The following is a 23,359-nucleotide window of genomic DNA, read 5'->3' as shown; positions in this document are numbered from 1 at the left end:
TTCTCACTTCCCTCTGTGGCCCCCTAGTCTCGTGCCATGGCCCCCCATTTACGCAATTTTCACATGTGCCCCCCCGTGGAATATCCTGGGGCCCCCCGGGGGGCCATATGGCCCCAGGTTGAGAACCACTGGTATAGACCCCAGTCCCTAATCAATCATCCAAGTCACTTTGTGAACCATTTAGTACACTGGTTCCCAACCAGGGGTCCATGGACCCCCAGGGGTCCGCGAGAACTAAATTAAGGTCCGCGAAACAAAGTTATAAACCCATAATAAATTAATATTGTCAATTAAAAGTTCTCTATTAAAATATATTCAAATATTATTCTAAGTTTAATGTTTAACTAACAGTTATGATTAAAGTTTATTTTCAAATTCTCGGAATTTTTATTTTGAACCTTGGGGTCCCTGCACCGAACAAAAAAGTCCTAGTGGTCCCTGGACAAAAAAAAAGGTTGGGAACCACTGATTTAGTACCATGCACCTCTATTCCCTGCGCAGAAAAGCCCTCATGAGTAGTTCAATCCTGTATCATTTACAGAAAGCCAAGAGGGTGGGAGCCTTCCTGACCTCCTTGGGATGGCTGTTCCATAAGGTGGGGGGCCACGACGGAGAAGGCACCTGTACGGGCAGTTGTTGATCTTGCCCATTGGCAGGGTAGCACTTGACAGAGGGTCTTGCTCGGGTGAGTGAATCCAGCCTGTTTGGCAACCGTTGTTCCAAGTGAACCCCCCCCTCCTAACCCAACCCCTTGGTGCATGTGCGTGTGGAGTGATAGGTAAGCACGCTCCGTGTGAAGCATCTAGGGTTGCCAACCTCCAGGTACTAGCTGGAGATCTCCTGCTATTACAACTGACCTCCAGCCGACAAAGATCAGTTCCCCTGGAGAAAATGGCCACTTTGGCAATTGGTCTCTATGGCATTGAAGTCCCTCCCCAAACCCCGGCCTCCTTAGACTCTGCCTGAAAAACCTTCCGCCGATGGCGAAGAGGGACCTGGCAACCCTAGAAGCATCCTTGACAGCACCTAGGGAGGGATGGAAGAGAGGGGTCATGGCTGTGTGTCTTCCTGGACGCAGCCTCTCGGGCTTGGGGGCAATTAAGGTTGCCAGCTCCAGGTTGGGAAACACCTGGAGATTTTGCAGGTGGAGCCTGAGGAGGGCAGGGTTTGGGGTGGGGCTTCAATGCCACAGAGTCCAATGGCCAAAGCGGCCGTTTTCTCCAGGGGAACTGATCTCTGACGCCTGGAGATCAGTTGTAACAGCAGCAGATCTCCAGTCACCACCTGGAGGTTGCAAAACAGGAAAATATGCTTCAGCAACATAGACCACTACACAAAATTAGTGCAATGTGCAATATTAGTGCAATGATGTTTATATTATGGTGTTGTTTAGCTGGTCTATTTATGTCTATGTTTATTTAACGTAATTGCACTAATATTGTATGTGGCACTAATTTTGTATAGTGGTCTACGTTCCTGAACCCCATTTTGCTATTTTACCACCTGGAGGTTGTCAACGGTAGGGGCAATCCACGGGGCTTCGGTTCCCTGCTCCTCCTCGCAGGGTCGCTGTGCAAGACTGGAGCGAGGAGGGGAGGGGGACGGGTCGCTGCTCCTCCTTCCGCCTACGGAGAAGAAGGGAGAGCCGCTCACCCCGCCGGAGAGGGGCTTCAGCCGAAGCGTCCAAGGCAGCCCGGGCACCAGAAGGCAAGATCACCAGCAGGCAAGAACGCTTCCGCCCGGCTGTCCTGGCCTCCTCCGGGGCTTCTGCGCAGGCGCCGCGCCGCCCCTTTCTACCGGCGGCTCTCTGACGTTGGGCCGGCTCCTCCCTCCCTCGCGCGCCCAATTGTGAAGCCACGGCCGCCCGCCCCTCTGCGCCTGCGCAGAGGGGAGTGGAGGGAAGGGCGGCGGCGGCGCCTGCGCACTGCCGGGCCGAGCGAGGCGGGTCCGGGCCGCGATGGATCCGAGAGCGGCGGCGGCGTCGTCGGGCTCCGGCCGGCCGGCCAAGGGGATCCTCAAGAACCGCTCCGGCGGAGGGATCTCTCTGGAGGGCGCCGAGAGCGGAGGGAGCCTCTATGCCGCGGCGCCGCCGACGCCGCCCACCCGCCTCAGCCCGGGGGTCCGGCGGGGCCCCCCACAGCAGCCGCCCCCCGAGGCGCCCGACGGGTGGGTGAGGCGGACGGAGGGCCGCGCCCGTTGGGGGGGGGAGGGGGCGGGTGGGTGGCAGGCCTGCTTACTCCCCCCGGCCGAGACCCCACCCCTCATCCTCCGCCTTCCCTGCGCCTCTCACGACATCCCCGCGAGGTGGGCTAGGCGCATGCGCGTATGAAGCTGCTTATACTGAATCAGACCCTTGGACCATCAATGTCAGTATTGTCTACTCAGACCGGCAGCGGCGCTCCAGGGTCTCAGGCAGAAAAGGGTCTTTCACATCTCATACCTGCCTAGTCCCTTTAACTGGGGATGCCGGGGATTGAACCTGGGACCTTCTGCGTGCCAAGCAGATGCTCTACCACTGAGCCATGGCCCTAGCCTTCCTTCCCTTCCTCTTCCCACAACAGACACCTTGTGAGGTAGCAGAAGTTGGTTTTTATATGGCGACTTTCTCTCCCACTTAAGGAAGAATCAAACCACTGAGCCATGGCCTGTCCCCATGAAGCTGCCTTATACTGAACCAGACCCTGGGTCCATCCAAGTCAATATTGTCTACTCAGACCGGCAGTGGCTCTCCAGGGTCTCAGGCAGAGAAGTTTCTCACATCACCTACCTGCCTGGTCCCTTTAACTGGAGATGCCGGGGATTGAACCTGGGACCTTCTGCATGCCAAGCAGATGCTCTACCCCTTAGCCACGGCCCCTCTCCATGGCTCTCTACGGTCTCAGACTGAGGTCTTTCCCATCACCTACTTGCCTAGTCCCTTTAAGTGGAGATGCTGGGGATTGAACCTGGGGCCCTTCTGCATGCTGAGCAGAGGCTCTACCACTGAGCCACAGCTTCAGGCTACTGGTCCATCAAGGCCAGTATTGTGTGCACAGACTGGCAGGTGCTCTCTAGGGTGTCAGGCAGAGGTCTTTCACATCACTTACTTGCCTGGTCCCTTTAACTGGGGATGCCGGGGATTGAACCTGGGGCCCTTCTGCATGCTGAGCAGAGGCTCTACCTCTGAGCCACAGCTTCAGGCTACTGGTCCATCAAGGCCAGTATTGTGTGCACAGACTGGCAGCGGCTCTCTAGGGTGTCAGGCAGAGGTCTTTCAGCACCTACTGCCTGGCCCTTTTTTAAATGGAGATGTCGGCCATTGAACCTGGGCCCTTCTGCATGCTGAGCAGAGGCTCTACCAAACAGGGCCTCTTCTTGGCATGCCCCTTCCCCAAATAGAGTTCTGAACACATGAAGCTGCCTTCTACTGAATAAGACCCTTGGTCCCTCAAAGTCAGTATTGTCTACTCCAGGGGTGGGAAACCTTTTTTCCGCCAAGGGCCATTTGGATTTTTATAACATCATTCGCGGGCCATACAAAATTATCAACTTAAAAAAGCCAACCGAGCCCCAAGCAGGCAGCTTTCTTGGGCGGTCCTTGCAGCTCCATAGCTAAGGACTCTTCTTCAAGGGGGAAAAAAGGTTCCTTTTCTCAGCAAAACAAACTCACATCCGCCTTGAATAGAGGCTATTCCTGTCCGCGGGAGGGGGCAGATTGCCAGTCTTAGATCCTTCTGTGCTAGAGATCTGCCAGGACCCATGAAGGGCCAGACCAAATGACTTAAACGGGCCTTAAACGGCCCCCGGGCCTTACGTTCCCCACCCCTGGTCTACTCAGACCGGCAGCGGTGCTCCAGGGTCTCAGTCCCTTTAACTTGCCCGGTCCCTTTAACTGGAGATGCCGGGGATGGAACCTGGGACCTTCTGCAGGCCAAGCAGATTATCTTCCACTGAGCCACGGCCCCTCCCCATATTATGAACACTGCCTTATACTGAATCAGGTCATCGCTCCATCAAGGTCAGTCTTGTCTACTCAGACTGGCAGAGGTCTTTTCACATCACCTACTTGCCTAGTCCCTTTAACTGGAGATGCCGGGGATTGAACCTGAGACCTCCTGCATGCAAAGCAGATGCTCTGCCATTAAGCTACAGCCCAAAGAATGGATGCAGGAACACATGAAGCTGCCTTATACAGACTCAGACCCTCGGTCCATCAAAGTCAGTATTGTCTACTCAGACTGGCAGCGGCTCTCCAGGGTCTCAGGCAGAGAGGTCTTTCACATCACCTACCTTCTGCATGCCAAGCAGAGTCTCTTTCCAATGAGCCTGAGCCCCTCCATTTGCAAATCCCACTTGGATTCTGGCTTTTCTTTCTGATTTCCATTGAGACACGGCCCCTCCCCATATTATGAACATTGCCTTATACAGGACATTGCTCCATCAAGGTCAGTCTTGTCTGTTCAGACTGGCAGGCGGCTCTCCAGGGCCTCAGGTAAGAGGTTTTTCACATCGCCTACTTGCCTAGTCCCTTTAACTGGAGATGCCGGGGACTGAACCTGGGACCTTCTGCATACCAAGCAGAGTCTCTTTCCAATGAGCCATGGCCCCTCCATTTGCAAATCCCACTTGGATTCTGGCTTTTCTTTCTGATTTCTTTCCCAGGACGCTGCCATGTCCCCTCTGGCCACCAGCGGGGGATGAGGCCATAGGGCCACATCCAGGTTGGGAAAACCCCTGGAGATTTGGGGATGGAGCCTGGGGAAAGACAGGGACCTTGTTGGGCTACAAATGCCATAGAGTCCACCCTCCAAAGCATCCATTTTCTCCAGGGGAACTGATCTCTAGTCTGGTGAGGAGCTGCACTTCTGGGGGATCCCCAGGTCCCACCTGGAGGCTGGCATCCCGGTCGTTGGCGGCAGTGGTTGCCCCTGCCCTGTGAGACCCCACCATGGTGGGAGGGCTGATTGAGACTCTCCTCCTCTCTCCCCCCCTCCAATTTCCTTCCCTTGTAGGAAGAAGAGCCAGAAATGGGACGAAATGAACATCCTGGCCACCTACCACCCAGTTGGCAAGGACTACGGCCTGATGAAGATCGACGAGCCCAGCACGCCCTACCACAGGTGCCGTTTTGCCTTTGAAAGGGTTCCCATGCACAGGGGGTTCCAAAGATATTGAAGCGATCTATACTTTTCAATGATTAGGCTCATAGAATCACCCCTTCCTGAGAAAAGATATGTTATCTTATTCAGCTTAACCATCTACAATAAGCAGGACACGACTTTTGAAATAAGTTATTTTTATTGTCAAAGCTTCAAACAGAATATATGTGCAATGTGAATATTTGTACGAGTCTTAAAAACTATATAACAAAATACGAGCAAGCTCTATTAAGTTTTAAACCCTACATGTAAACTAGTTGAAGAGATCTTGATGCAAATATCTATCATAAGAAAGTAGTCATTATACATACCAAGTCACAAGTTCTTAGAGTCCCTTTAATCTCACACGAGATTAAAGAGATCTAATTTTTAGCTGTCTATTTATCTCTATTTATGTGTCATATTAATAATTAATGTTGTTGGGAACTGCTTTACTGACCTTAAGTATATGTCATTAAGAACTGGCTTAGTGACCCTAGGTATATGACTCATTTAGCCAGATCATAGAAGTAGTCTAAAAACTAGTGCTAAGGAAAAAAAACTAGCAGTGGGTTCAGGGACTCAAGGCAACGGCAGGGCCAAAGGCCCTTTTAAATCATGCAGCCTTGCCGGTTCCCTTCCGCTTCTCTCCTCTGGGCAGCCCTCGCCAAAGGTCTGTGGCTGTTGCCAACGCAGCCGGGGTGGGACTTATGAGCATCCCTAGTGGTGATGAGGGTTGCATGCTCAAGGGCACGTCCCAAGGCAGAGGCAGTCCAGCTAGTACCAAGGTCTCGGTTCTCAACCAGGTTGTATCTGAAGGGAAAATGTTCCCAGCCACGTGACTGAGTGCCTTCTGTATTTGCAAGGTCGGGTTCAGAAATGCCCCCAGACTCTTAAATGAACCTGCCCAAGCTGCAACTACACCACTCAGTGGTGGTACATTTATCCTTCTCAGATCTACAGTTACCCCCAGCTTTGGATGGACCCCGGGGCATGTCATCATCGTCATCATTTTATTTACAGTCATAGATCATCAAGCAAAGCAAATGTACATAACTGAATAATATAGGGTAAAACAAGTATAAAATGCAATTAAAACTTAAATGCTTAAAAATGGGGAAAGTTGCAGAGGCTAATTAAAGTAGAACGAATGCTGTATATTATTAAAATTGGAATGCTTGATAATAGCAAAAGATTGCTAGGATAAATCTATCAAAAATAATCATACATTAAGTAGATAGATATATACGGTACCCATTCTCTGTTTCCTCAGCTATTGTATAGTCTTAAGCAATTTCTGCCTTATTTTCATTGCTAGCCAAGCAAATCTGGCCATGCTGGCAGATAAGTTAACTATTGTATTCTGGGGCATGTTAACTCCCGGGGCACCATTTCCACATCTCCCCTCATTGTGCCAAGAAGGGAAGAAACATTGGAGTTATTTCAGGGCCTTGTCTCTAATGCCCACCTGGTGTGCCAGGTGATACAGAGGGATCTCATGATCTACTGCATTGTACACCACCAACGGATGTAACAAAATCAGCAGCGAAGCATCCCTCTCTCTAGCTGCGTACACAGCATGTCTCCCAGAGCCCCTAGTGTAGGGTTGTCGAAGTCAATTGTTACAAGGCCTGGATATGACAAAAATGTCGCTTGTTCAGGCCAGGCCTTGCCTCCCCAGGCCAGATTGAGAGTGTGTGTGTGTGTGTGGGGGTGCTGCTTCAGCTGGCTTGTAGGCCGGATGAGAGCTCTCAAGGGGCCGGATCTGGCCCGCAGTCCTTACATTTGACACCCCTAGTGCCATCTCTGTCCTAAAGTGTGGCCTGCAGGCTGAGAAAGGCAGAGGAGTCCTCCAGGAGGAGCCTGTAACTCCCCGGTTTATCTTCCTGCCCTACAAGCCCAGCCTGCCAGGAAGGGCGGGAGATAAATGCAATAAATAAATTAAAATACAAGGGTAGGTGAGAGGCTGCCCTGTGGCTGGCCGGATCATTCTCTGTCATGGAGGGCTTTTCTCGCAATGTCCTGTTTTCCTTCAAAGGTCGTGGGAAGAACTGAGCCACCAGAACCTTCCATTTCTCTGTGTGTTATTTAATTAGCCAGGATGGACGTGGTTCTGACTTGCAGCAAGCTACGTTTGTTGTGACCTGAGTGAGGCGGTGAAGGAGGGAGACGTGCGCTCCAAGCTGATTGGGGGAAAGGGTGCCGAGAGACCCGCGAAGGGCTTCGCTCCCCAAACTAAGAATTTAGTGAAGGGAAGGCCACCCGGGTGGGGCAGGAAGGGTTAAAAGACCCGGCCACCCTGTCAGAGTGGCTCAGGCCAGGAACCAGGGAGGGAATAGCGATTCCTGCCCTGACTCGCTTGTTTCATGAATTCCAGCAGGCTTGTGTCCATCCCGAGGATGGGATGCTAGGGTAACACCTGTGACTTAAACTTAGTCCGTGGTTTATTTTCTTTCTTAGTTCTGCTGTAGTCCTTTAGTGCTGTGGTATACTTTTTCCCTGTGTATTTGTGCTCTAGAGTGTAAAGTTGTGTTATAGTAAATAAAGCTCTTTTTCTTTTAAGAGCTGAGACGGTTTTCAAGGAGCCTCGCCTGCACACCTGACTGATTCTTCTATGCCTTAAGCTACTATCTCCTGGCTAGGCTGGACTGAGGCATCTGGTTGGCCACTATGTGAACAGACTGCTGGACTTGATCCAGCAGGGCCTTTCTTATGTTCTTATGACTGGGTAGGAAAAGGAGAAAATGGGAGTGGGCATCTAGGAGCAGCCACAGCCCACTCATGCAGTCACAGGGAGCTCAACCAGGTAGCCCCAAACTACTGGTACGCGAGGGAAAGGATGAATCCACTTGGGCAGTGGCATTCCCGGACTACCCCGTGTGGGGTGAGCTCTCATGCACACACCTCCCCTGCCTGCTGGGACAAGCTTTACAACTCCTGTGGTCTGTTCTGGTCAACATCTGTCATGGAAGGCAGAGAAGTGTGGCCAGAGGGTGCTTCTGCCACCTGATCTGGAGTCCAAGCTAGACCAAAGGAGTGAGATTTTTATCTGCAAAGAATCTGGCAAAAACATCACTGCTAATCTCAGATTCCAGTTCAGCCAGCTCATGGCTAAGATTGCCAGGCAACCCACAATTTTGAATGATTGAACCAGCTAAGATTCTGCTGACGCTGTCACAGCAGAAAAGACTGATTTCTTTACTGTCACTTCAAGGGCTTTCTTTCACATGAGCTCTCCGGCGTGCTCCATTTCTGATTCAGTTTGAGTCTTCTTCCATTGGTTCTCTGATGGGTTTGCAACCTTCTTTTAGCACATCGGTAAACAAAGTCCCAGACTCTTCAGCCTGTCCCCACAGGAAAGGCGCTCCAACATTTTAATCGTTCTGTACTTTTCCCACCTTTGCAATAACCTTTTTGAGATACAGTTCCAAATCATTTATGCACAAATGAAATAGCACCCATCCCAAAGCCAAGAGCAGTGGTTTGGAGCGGTGGACTCTGATCTGGTGAACTGGATTTGTTTCCCCACTCCTACATATGAAGACAGTTGGGTGACCTTGGGCTAGTCACACTCTCTAGCCCCACCTACCTCACTGGGTATCATGTGGGGAGGGGAATGGAAGGTGTTTGTAAGCCGATTTGATTCTTCCTGAAGTGGTAGAGAAAGTCTGCATATAACAACCAACTCTTCTCATTGAAGTGAGTAAAAAAAAAACTCATAGGTTTTTCTGAGAATCTAAGTACAGGGCATAAGCACATAATTGCTGATAGTTTTATTGAAATGCTATCATTGTTTTAATTGTTCAAATGTTGTAAGGCGCTCTGAGCCCGAACTAGTTGGGAAATCCAATAAAATAAATAATAAATAATTTAATTCCTGCAAATGGCGTGGAGATGGTCACCTTCTTGTGTACGGCACTCTGCGTCAGTGCTGGGATGTGGTGAATGTGTGTGGATTTGTCTATTGTTTAAACAATCTGAAAAGTTAGGGAATGTGTGTGGCCCCCCCTGCCCAAATTTGGTAACACTTTGAACTGTACTTAGCAAATTGTTCATTGAAGTTCTGAAATGTTTGAAAATTGTTGAGGATTTCTGTTATGCGGTGCTTTGAGTTCCATGCATCGTAACGACTTCCAACCGGAAGTGCTAAATGTCTAATTGGTGGTTTCAAAATTATGAATGTTGTTGTTTGTTTCTGGTTGTGCACATGGGCTGGGATACAGTCACCTTGCTCTAAGAATAGGGTGGATTTATGTGGTACCAACATAAATCATGTGGTACCACAACATAAACAGATGTGATCTAACTAACAGCCGGGCATGAAGAACTTGAGTCTGCCTGAACCCTGTGCATCTTAGTTGCTGGGGCTCTCTTGGCGTCGTGAGAGACAGATAGTGATGGGTGTGGAGACAGTTCAGTGCGCCGCTTCGCTTGTGCCATTTGTGGGAAAACTCAGACTTGTGCGGTCCTTGTCCTGCCATGTGGCAAAAGAGAGTGTGGCTGACAAGACTTCTTGTTGCTTTTTAGAAAGCTGTTCTTTTTTCTCCCAAGTTCAGCCACTGGGATTATGTGGGCTAAAGACGTCTTAAATCCTCGTGATTCCCTTAGTCAGGGGTCTCAAAACTGCGGCTCCAGAGCCGCATGCGGCTCTTTGGCCCGCTGAGTGCGGCTCTCCGAACTTGGTTCGGAGCCCCTGCTCTTGCGCCCGCTCGTGCCGGCAGCCGGGCTGCGGAGCTGGCGCGCCTGAGAGCGAGAGAGCGGGCGCACTGTCTCCCCCCCCCCCCCGCCGTGGAGAATGGCCGGGTCCCCCTTTCCCTTGCCCTCAATGGTTGGGAGGCTAAAGCCTCCCCTCCCCTCTAGCCGCGTGATTGCTGGGCGGGCGGCTCGGCGGTTCCTGCCCCCCCCCCCGCCTATCAGCTGTTGGGCGGGGCGGGCTTCCTTTGGTAGACCTGGCCTCCGGCTGAGTCCCATTGGGAGGCCATGTCTACCCACTGGCTTTCTTGGCGGTAGACCTGGACTCCGAGGAGGGGAAAAAGTCCCCCTTCAGAGGCTAGATCTACCCATTGGCTTCTAAGGGCCTCCGGAGGCCAGGTCTACTGCCAAGAAAGCCAATGGGTAGACGTGGCCTCCAGACGAGGACTACGGACGGGGAGGGGGAAATGGCAGGGACTTACAATTTAATTTTTATCAATAAATAAGATCACTATTAAGTATGATATCAAGTTTTTTCAGTGTAGCTATAGTTTAATTAAGACTTAAAACTTTAATTAAAGTTTATTAAGTTAATAAACAGTGTACCTACCGATATAGTTTAAGTTTAAGAAATTTGGCTCTCAAAAGAAATCTCAATCGTTGTATTGTTGATATTTGGCTCTTTTGACTAATGAGTTTGCCGACCCCTGCCCTTGGTGGTCTATAATGTGCATAATCAGTTTCCCCACCCCACCCCTGTAAATAATTTATGGTGTTTTCAGAGCTCTACAAACCAGTCCTCCAGCACATGTTAACAAATTTCCTGCCCTTTTTGAAAGGGGTCTCCGTTCAGGCGCAGGTCTTCTATAAACGTCTCCAGCATTAGCTGGGTTTTTTTGCATTGGACCAAGGACTGAGTTGTCCCAGGCTGCTGATTTCTGCTGGTTCTCTGTGGTTACGTGTATGCTTAAACCCGACTGTTTTTTTTTTAATCCTTTTTTTGGGGGGGGGATTTGGTATAAATAAATTCCAAGAACGTCAGTGTCACCACGACCTGTCAGGTGACCTGATGGAATCAAGGAACGTGGAGCACTTCTTTTGGTTTTTGACACATATGATTTTCAGCACCCAATTGACCGTGTATCTGTTTCTATCTTGTTAGCATGGTGGGAGACGACGAGGATGCCCTCAGCGACAGTGAAGGCGGCGAGGCCCTGACAGCAGAAGTGCTGGCAAAAAAGTAAGCGCTCGGCAGCGGGGCGGGTTGAGCTTGAGATCAAGGACTGACCCCCTTTTTTCTTCACCCCTTTCACATCGCTGGCTCCTGGGAATTTCTGCTCTTTGCTGGCTGTCCTGCTTTCTGTCTAGTGGCTCACTTGAAATTTCCGCCAAGGGAAGCTCTTCCTGTTTGCTCTCCCCTCGGGATAAGTTCATCTAGTCTTGAGGCTTAAGGGTTATTTGTATCCCTCAACCCACCCACCCCCTGATCCTCATGCCTCCAACTCAACACCTTTCAGCTGCAGTCTCTTCCAGCATGGTGTAGTGGTTATGAGCGGTGGTATGGAGTGGTGGAGTCTGATCTGGAGAACTGGGCTTGATTCCTCACTCCTCCACATGAGCGGCGGAGGCCAATCTGGTAGAACCGGGTTGGTTTCCCCACTCCTCCACAAGAAGCCAGCTGGGTGACCTTGAGCTAGTCACAGCTCTCTTAGAGCTCTCTCAGCCCCACCTACCTCACAGGGTGTCTGTTATGGGGAGGGGAAGGGAAGGTGCATGTAAGCCGGTTTTATTCTTCCTTGAGTGGTAGAAGAAGTCGGCATATAAAAACCAACTCTTCTTGTTCTTTATCTCGTGACTCCTTCACGACTGTGTCCCTTCCTCAGGATCCCTCCTCTTCCATGTAGTCTTTGACTCCGTCCACGTTTCCAGGGGTAACCAGCTTTATCCAAAAAGGCAAACTGCATTTTTTCATGGGACCTCTCCCTGTCTGAGAAGATGCTCTGCTGCCTTCTCCGCTGCTCTTCTCCCTGTTGTTTTCTGAATGAGGATGCGAACCAATCAGAAGAGCAGCTTTGTTACCCTGGCTTTTAGCTACTCAATGCAGCCTTGATGTAATTCAGGCGCCTCATCTCAAGCCCCCCCTCAGTAGTGAAGCTCACATGCCATGCAGAACTGCTTCTTTTGATGGAATGGGGAAAATTTGTGGGATCCAGTTGTCCCTGGGTATAAGCTCCATAGGCAAGGCAGGGATGGAATGGTTAGGGGAGGTTTTGCATCATGCATCAAAGAGGGCACAGAATTAAATAGGTTAGAAAATGTAAGGGGAATGAACTTCCCAACATAACTCTGTGTGTGTGTGTGTGTGTGTAAAGTGCTGTCAAGTTGCAGCTGACTTATGGCGACCCCTTATGGGGTTTTCAAGGCAAGAGACAAACAGAGGTGGTTTGCCAGTGCCTTCCTCTGCACAGGAACCCTGGTCTTCCTTGGTGGTCTCCCATCCAAATACTAACCAGGGCTGATCCTGCTTAGCTTCCGAGATCTTGCCTGGGCCACCCACGTCATGGCTTCCCAACAGAACTATATGGGTAGAAATACTGGGCTCTAAGGGTTGCCTAAAAGGAGGTGTACTATCGCCCGCCTGATCAAACCCTTGAGGCTTATCTCGATATGGAGAAGGAAATAAGGGAGGTGGCTAAAGCAGATAAGGTTGTGATACTGGGTGATTTCAGTTACCTTCATATTGACCCGGTAAACACATGCTCATCCTGCTGTAGAAATGAGATTGCTAGACCTCATAAATGACTGTGCAACTTCAGAAAAGAGCAAGGGTCTGGTAGCATGTTAAAGGCTTAACAACGTTCCTGGTAGGGTAAGAGCTTTCGTGAGTCACAGCTCACTTCTTCAGATACTGCAACAGTCGGTCACAGAGCCAGCGAGAGGTGTAGTGATCTTGGACTTGGCTCTGAGCAGGGTTCAAGACCTGGTGAGAGGTGTAGATGATCTTCTGGGCACAGAGTAGAGGTCACTGGGGGTGTAGTGGGGAGGTAATTGTGAATTTCCTGCATTGTGCCACAGGTCACCCAGCAGTGCTGTGTTTGCCGCTGGCAGCCACTCACCGTTACTTTGGCCCTTGGGTGGGACTGGTGTCCTCCTGGAACTGCCTGCCCCTTCTCTGCTCTGTAGAATCATAGAGCTGGAAGGGTCCACCAGGGTCATCCAGTCCAACCTCCTGCTCAATGCAAGAAATTGACAACTACCCTACACACACACTTCCAGTGATCCCTACTCCATGCCCAGAGGATAGCCAAGATGCCCTCCCTCTCATGAACAGCCTACGGTCATAGAATCAGCATTGCTGACAGATGGCCTCTGCTTACATACCTCCAGGGAAGGAGAGCTCACCACTTCCCGAGGAAGCCTGTTCCACCGAGGAACCGCTCTAACTGTCAGAAAATCTTTCCTGATGTCTAGATGGAAACTCTTTTGATTTAATTTCAACCTGTTGGTTCTGGTCCGACCTTCTGGGGCAACAGAAAACAACTCGGCACCATCCTGTGTATGACAGCCCTTCAAATACTTGAAGATGATTATCATGTCCCCTCTCAGTCTTCTCCTCTCCAGGCTAAACATACCCAGCTCCTTCAACTTTTCCTCATAGGACTGGGTCTCCAGTCCCCTCAGCATCTTGGTTGCCCTCCTCTGGACCCGTTCCAGCTTGTCTACCTCCTTCTTAAATTGTGGTGCCCAAAACTGAACACAATACTCTAGGTGAGGTCTAACCAGAGCAGAGTAAAGCGATACCATCACTTCGCGTGATGTGGACAGTATACTTCTGTTGATGCAGCCCAAGATCGCATTTGCCTGTATTGTGTCAGGAGTTGTAGCTCCTTCTTGTGATGTGTTTGTGCAGGTTAGCAGAAGGGAAGGGCCCAAAGGTCCTCGCTCGGCATCAGAGCAGTTCCGAAGAGGAGGATGATGAGGAAGAGCTAACCCCGGAAGAGCTCGGTACGTCTTGTCGCTAGCCGCCATGCAAGAGCAGCCGGGAAACAGTAAGCAGGTTGTCGTTGAGCACTAAGAGAGTGCCGAGAGCCAGAGAGTTCTGTTGGGTCGTCCTCACAGCAGCTGTGGAACGCGATGATGATTCCCATTTTTTCAGATGAGAAATTGAGGCAGAGGGTACACTGGGGCCATCAAATGAAGTTCAGAGGTGGGGTTGGACTAGTCAGCTGCCTGGGCAGTGTGGTGTAGTGGTTAAGAGCGGTGATTTGGAGCAGTACAGTCTGATCTGGAGAACCAGGTTTGATTCCCCACTCCTCCACCTGAAGCCATCTGGGTGACCTTGGGCTAGTCACAGCTCTCTCAGACCCACCTACCTCACAGGGATTATGGGGAGGGGAAGGTGATTGTAAGCCAGTTTGATTCTGCCTTAAGTGGTAGAGAAAGTCAGCATATAACAACCAACTCTTCTTCTTCTTCATTAAGGGGAAGTACTTTTAAGAAGAAGAAGGAGTTGGTTGTTATATGCTGACTTTCTCTACCACTTAAGGCAGAATCAAACTGGCTTACAATCACCTTCCCCTCCCCATAATCCCTGTGAGGTAGGTGGGTCTGAGAGAGCTGTGACTAGCCCAAGGTCACCCAGATGGCTTCCTGTGTAGGAGTGGGGAAACAAATCCAGCTCACCAGATTAGCCTCCTCTGCTCATGTGGAGGAGAGGGGAATCAAACCCGGTTCTTCAGATCAGAGTCCACCACTCCAAACCACTGCTCTTAACCACTACACCATGCTGGCTCACGCTGGCTTAAAGCCCCTGGCCGACAACTTCCATCCTTGGCATTCCCTCTCCTCTGATGAGATGTTGCTTGCCATGATGCCATTGTGTGCGTGAGCGTGTTTTTCAAAATGTTTTGTTCATATGGAAAGTTAAAGTTAGGGTGTTGAACTCAGTTGTTAAGAGGGCCGACTATCACATCAACGTCACTTGGTCAGGCCCGGCCATGCCTTGCCAGTCCAGATCGAGAGTTTGGGGGGGGGGCTGGCTCGCGAGCCAGATAAGAGCTCTCGAGGCGCCGGATCCAGCCCACGGGCCTTATGTTTTGACACCCCTGTTTTGAAGGTTTAGTTGATTAAACCCAGCGTATAATGGTATGGTGGTTAAGAGCAGCAGACTTTGATCTGGAGAACCAGGTTTGATTTCCCGTTCCACATGAAGCCTACTGGGTGACCTTGGGCAAGTCACAGCTCTCTTAGAGCTCTCTCAGCCCCACCTACCTCACAGGGTGTCTGTTGTGGGGAGGGGAAGGGAAGGTGATTGTAGGCCACTTTGAGACTCCAAAAGGTAGAGAAAAGTGGTCACCAAGGTCACCCAGCGGCTTTATGTGGAGTAGTGGGGAATTGAACCTGGTTCTCCAGATTAGAGTCCGCCTCTCTTAACCGCTACACCACGCTGGCTCCTTTCTTCCACAGAGTTCAGAGCTGCGTAGGTGGTTCTCCCCTCTTCGTTTTCTCACAAGAGCCCTTCTGGATCAGACCCAGGCCCATCAAGTCCAGCAGTCTGTCCACACAGTGGCCCACCAGGTGCCTCTAGGAAGCCCACAGACAAGACGGCTGCAGCAGCACCATCCTGCCTATGTTCCACAGCACCTAATATAATAGGTTAGGCTGAGAGAGAGAGAGTGATGGGCCAGCAAGCTACGTAGCAGAGTGGGGATTTGAACCTGCGTCTCCCTGATCGTAGTCCCTGGTCTGAGTACCTTTTCAGACGCTTTGCAAAACCTCCCTGTTGGTGCGGGTTTGGGGATTATTAAAGTCTGCAAAGAGTAGGGAAATGGAAATTTGATTCTCATTTTGATTTAATGGTAATGTAATCTGTGCAGTTTGCTTTGGGCTGTGTTTTGTGTCTGTCCTTAGCCTTGGAATAGATGATCCATACGGATACTGGTATGGAGGCACATCTACCGGTAGTCAGCGTGGTGTAGTGGTTAAGAGCGGTGGTTTGGAGCGGTGTACTCTGATCTGGAGAACCGGGTTTGATTCCCCACTCCTCCACATGAGCGGTGGAGGCTAATCAGGTGAACTGGATTTGTTTCCCCCACTCCTCCAAATGAAGCCTGCTGGGTGACCTTGGGCCAGTCACAGTTCTCTCAGCCCCAGCTACCTCCCAGGGTGTCTGTTGTGGGGAGGGGAAGGGAAGGTGATTGTAGGCCGGTTTGATTCTTCCTTAAGTGGCAGAGAAAGTCTTTAACCCTACACCACTCCTGATCTGTTTACTTTGGATCTGTTTTCCTGATCTGTTTACTTTGGATCCTTGACTGGCTACTTAGTCTACGGCAGTAAATAAGAATCTTATTTAAGAACTTGGCCCAGTCCTATCATGCATATGCTCCAATTGTGCCTCATTGATTAGGAGTAATCCTAATGGGGAGGGGAAGAGAAGGTGATTGTAAGCCGGTTTGATTCTCCCTTAAGTGGCAGAGAAAGTCGGCCTATAAAAAACCAACTCTTCTTCTTCTAGTCTCCTCTAATCATTTCCCGCCCCCTGGGCTACCGCCTTTTGCTATGGCAGCTCTCTCTTTCTTCATGCTCAGTGTCCTGTTTTTGACAGCAGCCAGGTGTAAGAGAGTGAGACCTCGTGGAGTGTGGAAGCCGTGGTTTGGGGTGGGGGGCACTTTGAATAGGCGAAGAATGCCGTGACTGAATATTTGTGTCCGCAGAGAAAAAGAGGCAATTCGAAATGAAGCGGAAGCGGCACTACAACGAAGCGCAGAACATCAAGCTGGCGCGGCAGCTGATCGAGAAGGAACTGCGGGGGGACGCAGCCGAGGAGGACGAGGAGGATGAGGAGGATGAAGAGATGGTGGATGCGCCAAACTCAGGACAAAGGAGCCCACAGATTGGTGAGCTCTTGGTTCTCGAAGCAAGCGCTCTCGGTTAGGAACTTGAGAGGATTTTCCTCTCGCTTCTGCCCCTTGAAATCCACAAGCGGCCAGGGAGAGCCCAGGGCGGGTGGGAGTCACTTCCATGCTGCTCGTTGCCGGGGTAAGGTCTTCGAGCTCCTGGCCTGGATCCTCCCAGAAGAAAAAAGAGAAAAGGGGAATGAAACCCAACCTAGAAAACAGAAGTTGGGTACCCAAGGTTGGGTGGGATAAATAAAATATATTGATAATGAAAATATAATTTATTTAAGGCGCCATGTCAAGATAAAAATTATTTTTTAATAATCGGTCCAGTTTCTTATAAAGGGAGTTGTGAATTAGTTATTAGTTTAAGTTCATAGTTCACACCCATCATCACACCCATCATCATTCCTTTATTGGCATAAAAACATAATACAAAAAGGGTACAAAAAGAATGGAGATATTAAAAAGTGCCCTTTATGGAATAGTTAAAAGACAGTAACATCAAATACCGCTGTCTGTTAATACTGCCATCTAATTAACCGTTTGTTGGGCTTTTAAAACAAACTTTAAAAACTGTGCCACAGTCTCCAATATATGGGGCAAACAATTGTTCAGTAAATAGGAAACGATAAAAGAATCTGAGACTTTCTTTCTATTAACCAACAGGGGGCTTAAAAGTTCGTTGCGAGATTCTGTGTAGAAACTACAATAAAATAAGACATGAGCAACCATTTCAATACAATTGTTGCCACAAGGGCAGAAGTTCATAGTTATAATAGTTATTTAGCAATGATCAGTGAAGTATAGAAGAAAATAGAAATGAAGTACTAGAGTTATGAATCATATTAGATTTTATATTTGTTATCAGAGATTCTACTCTGGGGTAAGAACATGTAGACGGGTCATCCTGGGCACGGACATAAAATGAAGTGTAAACTTCCCCTATTTGTTTTGTCCCCTTCTCTTTTCTGTACCCCTTATAAAAATGAATAATTTTTTTAAAGATAAAAATTTAAAAAATCGTTAAAACAGCAGAATGGCGTTTCCTAAAGTTGATACTGTAACCACATGCCAGTCATGTTTCGGCCTATTTGGCCTTCCTCAGTGGTCAATTGAAACCCATGTAAAACATACACATATATTTGCAGATATATAAACATGTACAGACAATATATATAATATTGGTTCTTGTAGGTTATCCGGGCTGTGTGTGTGTGTGTGTATAATTATATAATTATATATATATATATATATATATATATATATATATATATATATATATATATATATATATATATATATATATATATATATATATATAAATAGATCGCAACGCGTCTGGTGTGTGGTTATAGTATATCAACCCTAGGAGATGCCATTGTGCTGTTCTAACAATTGTTTAAAATAATTTTTATCTTAGTGCCCTAAATTATATTTTCACTATCTGTATATTTTATTTATCCCACCCAACCTTGGGTACCCTGGATCCTTCCAGCCCAGACCCCTCTCTCGGTCTGTGCTGCTAAGCGTCCGGCCGGTGCTCTTGGTTCTGCCAGCCCAGGAGTTGGCATCCTGGTTGTCTCCAGACCAGCTCCGCTTCTGTGCCAACAAGCTGACAGTTTGTAGGGAGCCTCATCTCTCTGAGCAGGAAGGGGAAGCTGTGGAGACGGCGGCTGAGAGATTACAGCAATTCTGATTTTCCCCTGGGAGGTGGGCCTGGGGTTTGGGGAGTTGTGCAGGACGCACATGAATTCCTGCTCCTCCAACTCAGAGTTTGACACCCCCAGCCTAGAGCATCCCTGACAAGCGTTTGTCCAGCCGCTGCTTGAAGACTGCCAGCGAGGAGGAGCTCACCACCTCCCTAGGACAGTCAATTCCAAAGCTTCCCCTTCCAGCTCAGAGAGGCAAGGCTTCCCACGTGTCAGCACGTGAATGCTCCTCCCACTCAGAGACCGAGTTTGCGCCTCAGAACTGGCTGGCGTCTGTCTTCTGAACACACCATTCACGTTTGTATTTACGTTCCAGATGCAGCCTCCCGCCCTCGGAATGTCTCCTTCTGCTTCACCTTTAATTGAGTCCGCTTGTTATCTTAAGCTCTGCCGTTTGGAGAGGGAAAGAACTTTCTCTTCCATGCCCCCGTCCTTTGACTCCCTTTCTTTTCTCATTCTCTGCTGGGAGCCTCGTTGGCGTGAATAAACTGAGCACTTTCTCTTGAGAAGTCAATGGGTGAATGTCAGTGGAATAAAAATACGGAGGGCAGGGAGCTGTTCCTTTTGGCAGCAGAGGATAGGACTTGTAATAACGGGTGCATGTCATGGGCGGAACGGTACGGCTGGACATTAGGAAGAAATTTTTTTACAGTAGGAGTAGTTCAGCAGTAGAATCGACTGCCCTAGGGAGGTGGTGAGCTCCCCTCACTGGCAGTCTTCAAGCAGTGGCTGGACAAACACTTGCCAGGGATGCTTTAAGCCAGGGGTGTCAAACTCATTTCTTACACGGGACGGACATGACAAATGTCACTTGGCTGGGCCTTCCTCGCTAGCCCAAATCAGAACTGGGCAAGATGGCTGGATCTGGCCCGTGGGCCACATGTTTGACACCCCTGCTCTAGGCTGATCCTGCATTGAGCAGGGGATTGGACTAGATGGCCTGTATGCCCCCTTCCAACTCTGTGATTCTATGTTTTTATGTCCGGCCTCTACAGAGGCACCAGCTCGGTAGTCTCACCCACAAACCCTGCTCCTCGGCGAATACAGGAGTAGCAGCAGCGTTGGGATTGCTGGCATTTTTCCAGTGTTTTACTACGCCTGGAGCGCCCTCGTCTTCCCTCTCAGGTGCACCTGGGACTTGTTCCTATGTATCCCGAGCCTAGAAATGGGAGGTATCTTGTTTGTCACAAGTGGACCCAAATTGGGAAACTGGGCTGGAGAAGGCACTGGGAACCTTTAAAGGGTCTGTGAAAATCAGTGTGATGGTGAAGTACTGCAGCAGCAGCCTTCCAGTACCAGCTGGTAGGGAGGGCCGGAGAGTTTCCACCTGGCCAGAGAGAGGGCAGGTCTGCCGCATCTGCCGGGCATTACCAATAGGCAGCCAGTGTTAGCAGAGGCACCAACCAGTGTGGTGTATTGGTTAAGAGCACGGTGTAGAGCCAGCATGGTGTGGTTAAGAGCAGCCGTTTGGATCAGCGGACTCTGATCTGGAGAACCGGGTTTCCCACCTCCACATGAAGCCAGCTGGTGTCCTTGGGCTAGTCACAGCTCTCTTAGAGCTCTCTCAGCCCCACCCACCTCACAGGGTATCTGTTGGGAGGGGAAAGGAAGGCGATTGTAAGCCGGTTTGATTACTTCTTAAGTGGTAGAGAAAGTCCACATATAAAAACTCTTCTTTTTCTTCAATCCATGGGGCTTCCTGCCGGTTACTTTGGCAGGATCTCAGCTAGAGCACGGGGTCCAGCTTTCTGGACATGTGGGGGAAAGATACATCACTAGCAGAGCAGTCCTTAGCAAGCTGGCTCAGAGGTCCTCATGAGCTTTGCAGGGCTTCATGCTGAGTAAGTCTGTATTGACGGCATCTATAAGAAAACTCCCCTTCACAGAGCTTGCAGTGCTAACCTAAAGGCCCACCGTAATGAGGTACTGCGTACCCTTCTGACTGGGGGGCTGGGGCTGGGAAGCCCTTTCTAGCAATCGGCCAGGCCAGGCCTTGGTTATTCGGAGGGTTGCGAGGCTTCAGCTGGGTTAAACAATTAGAGTGAGTATTGCACTGGAGATGGAGGTATGGCGGTGGGAGGAATGTTGACTTGGGGGGGGGGCATGCGGGTACTTGCCCCCATTCGGTCTCCAAGCAATGTGTGTGTTTGTGGGGGGAAGTTGTCAGTTTGTGTGTGTGTTAAGTGCCGTCAAGTCCCTTCCAGCTCACGGTGACCCTATGAATCAATGTCCTCCAAAACATCCTGTCTTTAACAGCCTTGCTCAGGTCTTGCAAACTGGTGGCCGGGGCTTCCTTTCTAGAGCCAATCCATCTCTTGGAGTTTAACCTCAACTAAAGCAGCTGGGATGCAGATTCGTTGTATACCAGAGGAGCCTGAGGCACCGTTGTGTTATTTGGACAGCGTTGGGATCCCTGATCGGCATCGCTCAGATTCTCTAGGGGCTGTGCGGGCCCCTCCTTGCAGCTTGCGTCCGGTTCCTGGTGACATCACCTTTTGAGAAAGCGAGAGTGCCCCGTGACCAGCTTATCGACGCTGCTCTAACGGAGGGTCTCTTTCCTGACCCAACTAAAGGAAACAATAACCAAACCGGTTCTTGTAGGTTATCCAGGTTGTGTGACCGTGGTCTTGGTATTTTCTTTCCTGACGTTTCGCCCACAGCTGTGGCAGGCACCTTCAGAGGAGTAACACTGAAGGATGGTGTCTCTCAGTGTAACTTCAGTGTTACTCCTCTGAAGATGCCTGCCACAGCTGTGGGCGAAACGTCAGGAAAGAAAATAACAAGATCACGGTCACACAACCCGGATAACCTACAAGAACCGATGAACTCTGACCGTGAAAGCCTTCGACAATAACCAAACCTTTCCCAAGAAAGCTGAGCAGATTTCGCCTTCGTTGGCTAGGTGCTGGAAGAAGGGGCGGGGGGCTAAGCACCTCCTCGAACACCTTTCAGTCTGGCCTCATGCCGGGCTGGGGAAGGGAGGCCATGGCTTCTGGGAAGCTGCCCTCAGTTGTAGGCCTGGCGGAAGAGTTCTGTTTTACAGGCCCACCAAGAATGCTGCCCCCTACAAGCCTCACTGATTACAGGCCCTGATGTTACTTAGAAGACTGTTCCACAGGGCCAGGGCCAAAAAAGCCCTGGCCCTTGTCGAGGACAGCCACACACTCCGCGGGCCGGGGGCCACCAGTAAGTTGTTATTTGCTGAGTGTAAAGCTCTCTGGGGGGGCGTACCAGGAGAGGCAGTCCCGTAGGTACGATGGTCCCAGACTGTGTAAGGCTTTAAAGGTTAAAACCGGCACCTTGAACCTGATCTGATGCTCCAACTGGAGCCAGTGCAGTTGTTTCAGCACTGGAGTTCTATGCTCTTGCAGCAGGGTTGGAGTTTTGGTGAGAACTGGAGAGCAGCTGGTGTAAAGATGTCACCTTTTGCAAGCCAAAGGAGATGTCTGGTGGTGTTCCTCTGTGTCTGATTGCGCGGAGAGCTCTGCCGTTGGATGTTGCCTCCTTACCTGCGGCACAAGCGGTTTCTCAGGAGCCTGGGAGGCAGCTGCGTTGCCTGCTGTCCCCCACCGGTCAGTGGCCTTGACCTTGGGCATGATGTAAATGTTGTAGGTTAAGGTAGTGGAAGAGGAGCTCTAAACCCCTTCCTGTTTGATGTGTTCCCTTTCTTGGATCTGCTGCTGTGTAGCCAGAAGTCTTAATTCAGTGATGCTCAGAACTTTTGTGGACTTGTTGATAAAGGTATAGGAGGAGACTGGGGTCGTTTATGCATGGGAGTTTTACCTGAAGTTCGTTGCTCGCTGGACCCACACTTTCCTGTTGGGAATCTCTGCACCAGCAATCTCCAAGCTCAGATCAAGTCCCTGCCCCTTTAAATGCTGCTTTGTAATTGGCTTACTTTGTAGTCCTTACTGTGAGAAGTAAGGGTCCCACAAAACCCAATTGCCACATAAAAAAGCATTTTAAGAACAAAAAACAAACATTTGAGCAATTGGAAAGGGGTAGGGAGAAATTCAAGCCTCAGTTTTAAAAGGAAGCGGTGGGGGGGATTCAAGCCTTGGTTTTAAAAAGCCTTTTCTTCTGCTCAGAAAGAGCTCCCAGGAAGGAGGAAGCATTTAAATCCCCACCTCTGGACATGCTGCTTTGTAATTGGCTGTGAGAGAAACCAAGCTTCTGTGTCACGTTCTTTGCCTAATGCATGGAGATTTCACCTGGGCTGAGCTCAGGGGAGAGGGAAGAATCGGGGTAACAGAGGAACGGGAAGTCCCGGGATTTGTGAGGGCTGGCAGCAAGGTCATCTCTAACGGATGCATAACTCCCAAGGAACAACTGAGACAGACTGGGGGCGAACGTAAGTGAAAGTACCCATGCATAAATGACCTGGGCTTTGGTTCCACCTGAGTCAAGGCTCATTCTTGGGAGATCTGGGTCCCAGAGAGGAGCAAGGATCCATGCTCCTATTTTTCAAGCATTTCAAACGTTGGGCTCCCCTTCTACTGTGTTCCAACAACAAGTTCACCTGCCAGCTGTTGAGACTGGTGGACCCGCTTCAGGCCCGGCTACCGTGTCCCAAAGAGGTGCCGCCGTTTTGTTATGCGAGCAAGCGTTCCCTCCTGGGAAACCATGTCTGCTCTTCTCTTTTCTGCAGTGTCTGCGCCTACCGATCCGCTCGAGAACGCTCCACGCAGCTGAGAAGAAGTCTGCTGGGGACTCATAACTGCTCCTCGGGCCGTACGTCTGTATTCCCGGCTTGACTTCTCTGCAGTTATGGCTCTCAAGGACTGAGGGGCATGTCCGTTCTGACTTTTGCATTGCCAAGAATGGTGGGGGACTGTTGGGGGCTTGTCTGTCGGGCAGGTGGGAGTTTTGCCACGCTGGTTTTTCCTTGTGCCTCTTCACAGAGAGGACTGCGTCGTCCGTCACCTGCAGAAGAATGTGGTGC

At 50.1% G+C, this 23,359-nt stretch overlaps 1 protein-coding gene across 1 annotated transcript; it reads left to right on the top strand.

Moving 5' to 3' along the window:
* The first annotated feature begins 1,957 nt into the window (after positions 1 to 1,957).
* PPP1R2 (protein phosphatase 1 regulatory inhibitor subunit 2) lies at positions 1,958 to 23,109 on the top strand. The gene is given in 6 exon segments (XM_056851144.1): positions 1,958 to 2,166; positions 4,992 to 5,099; positions 10,972 to 11,072; positions 13,728 to 13,814; positions 16,523 to 16,705; positions 23,066 to 23,109. Coding segments are annotated over 6 exon segments (732 nt in total).
* Positions 23,110 to 23,359: the final 250 nt, after the last annotated feature.

This window comes from Euleptes europaea, chromosome 6 (assembly GCF_029931775.1).
Source record: "Euleptes europaea isolate rEulEur1 chromosome 6, rEulEur1.hap1, whole genome shotgun sequence".
NCBI lineage: Eukaryota > Metazoa > Chordata > Lepidosauria > Squamata > Sphaerodactylidae > Euleptes > Euleptes europaea.
Note: the sequence above shows the minus strand (reverse complement) of the source record. Positions and strands in the feature narration are given on the sequence as shown.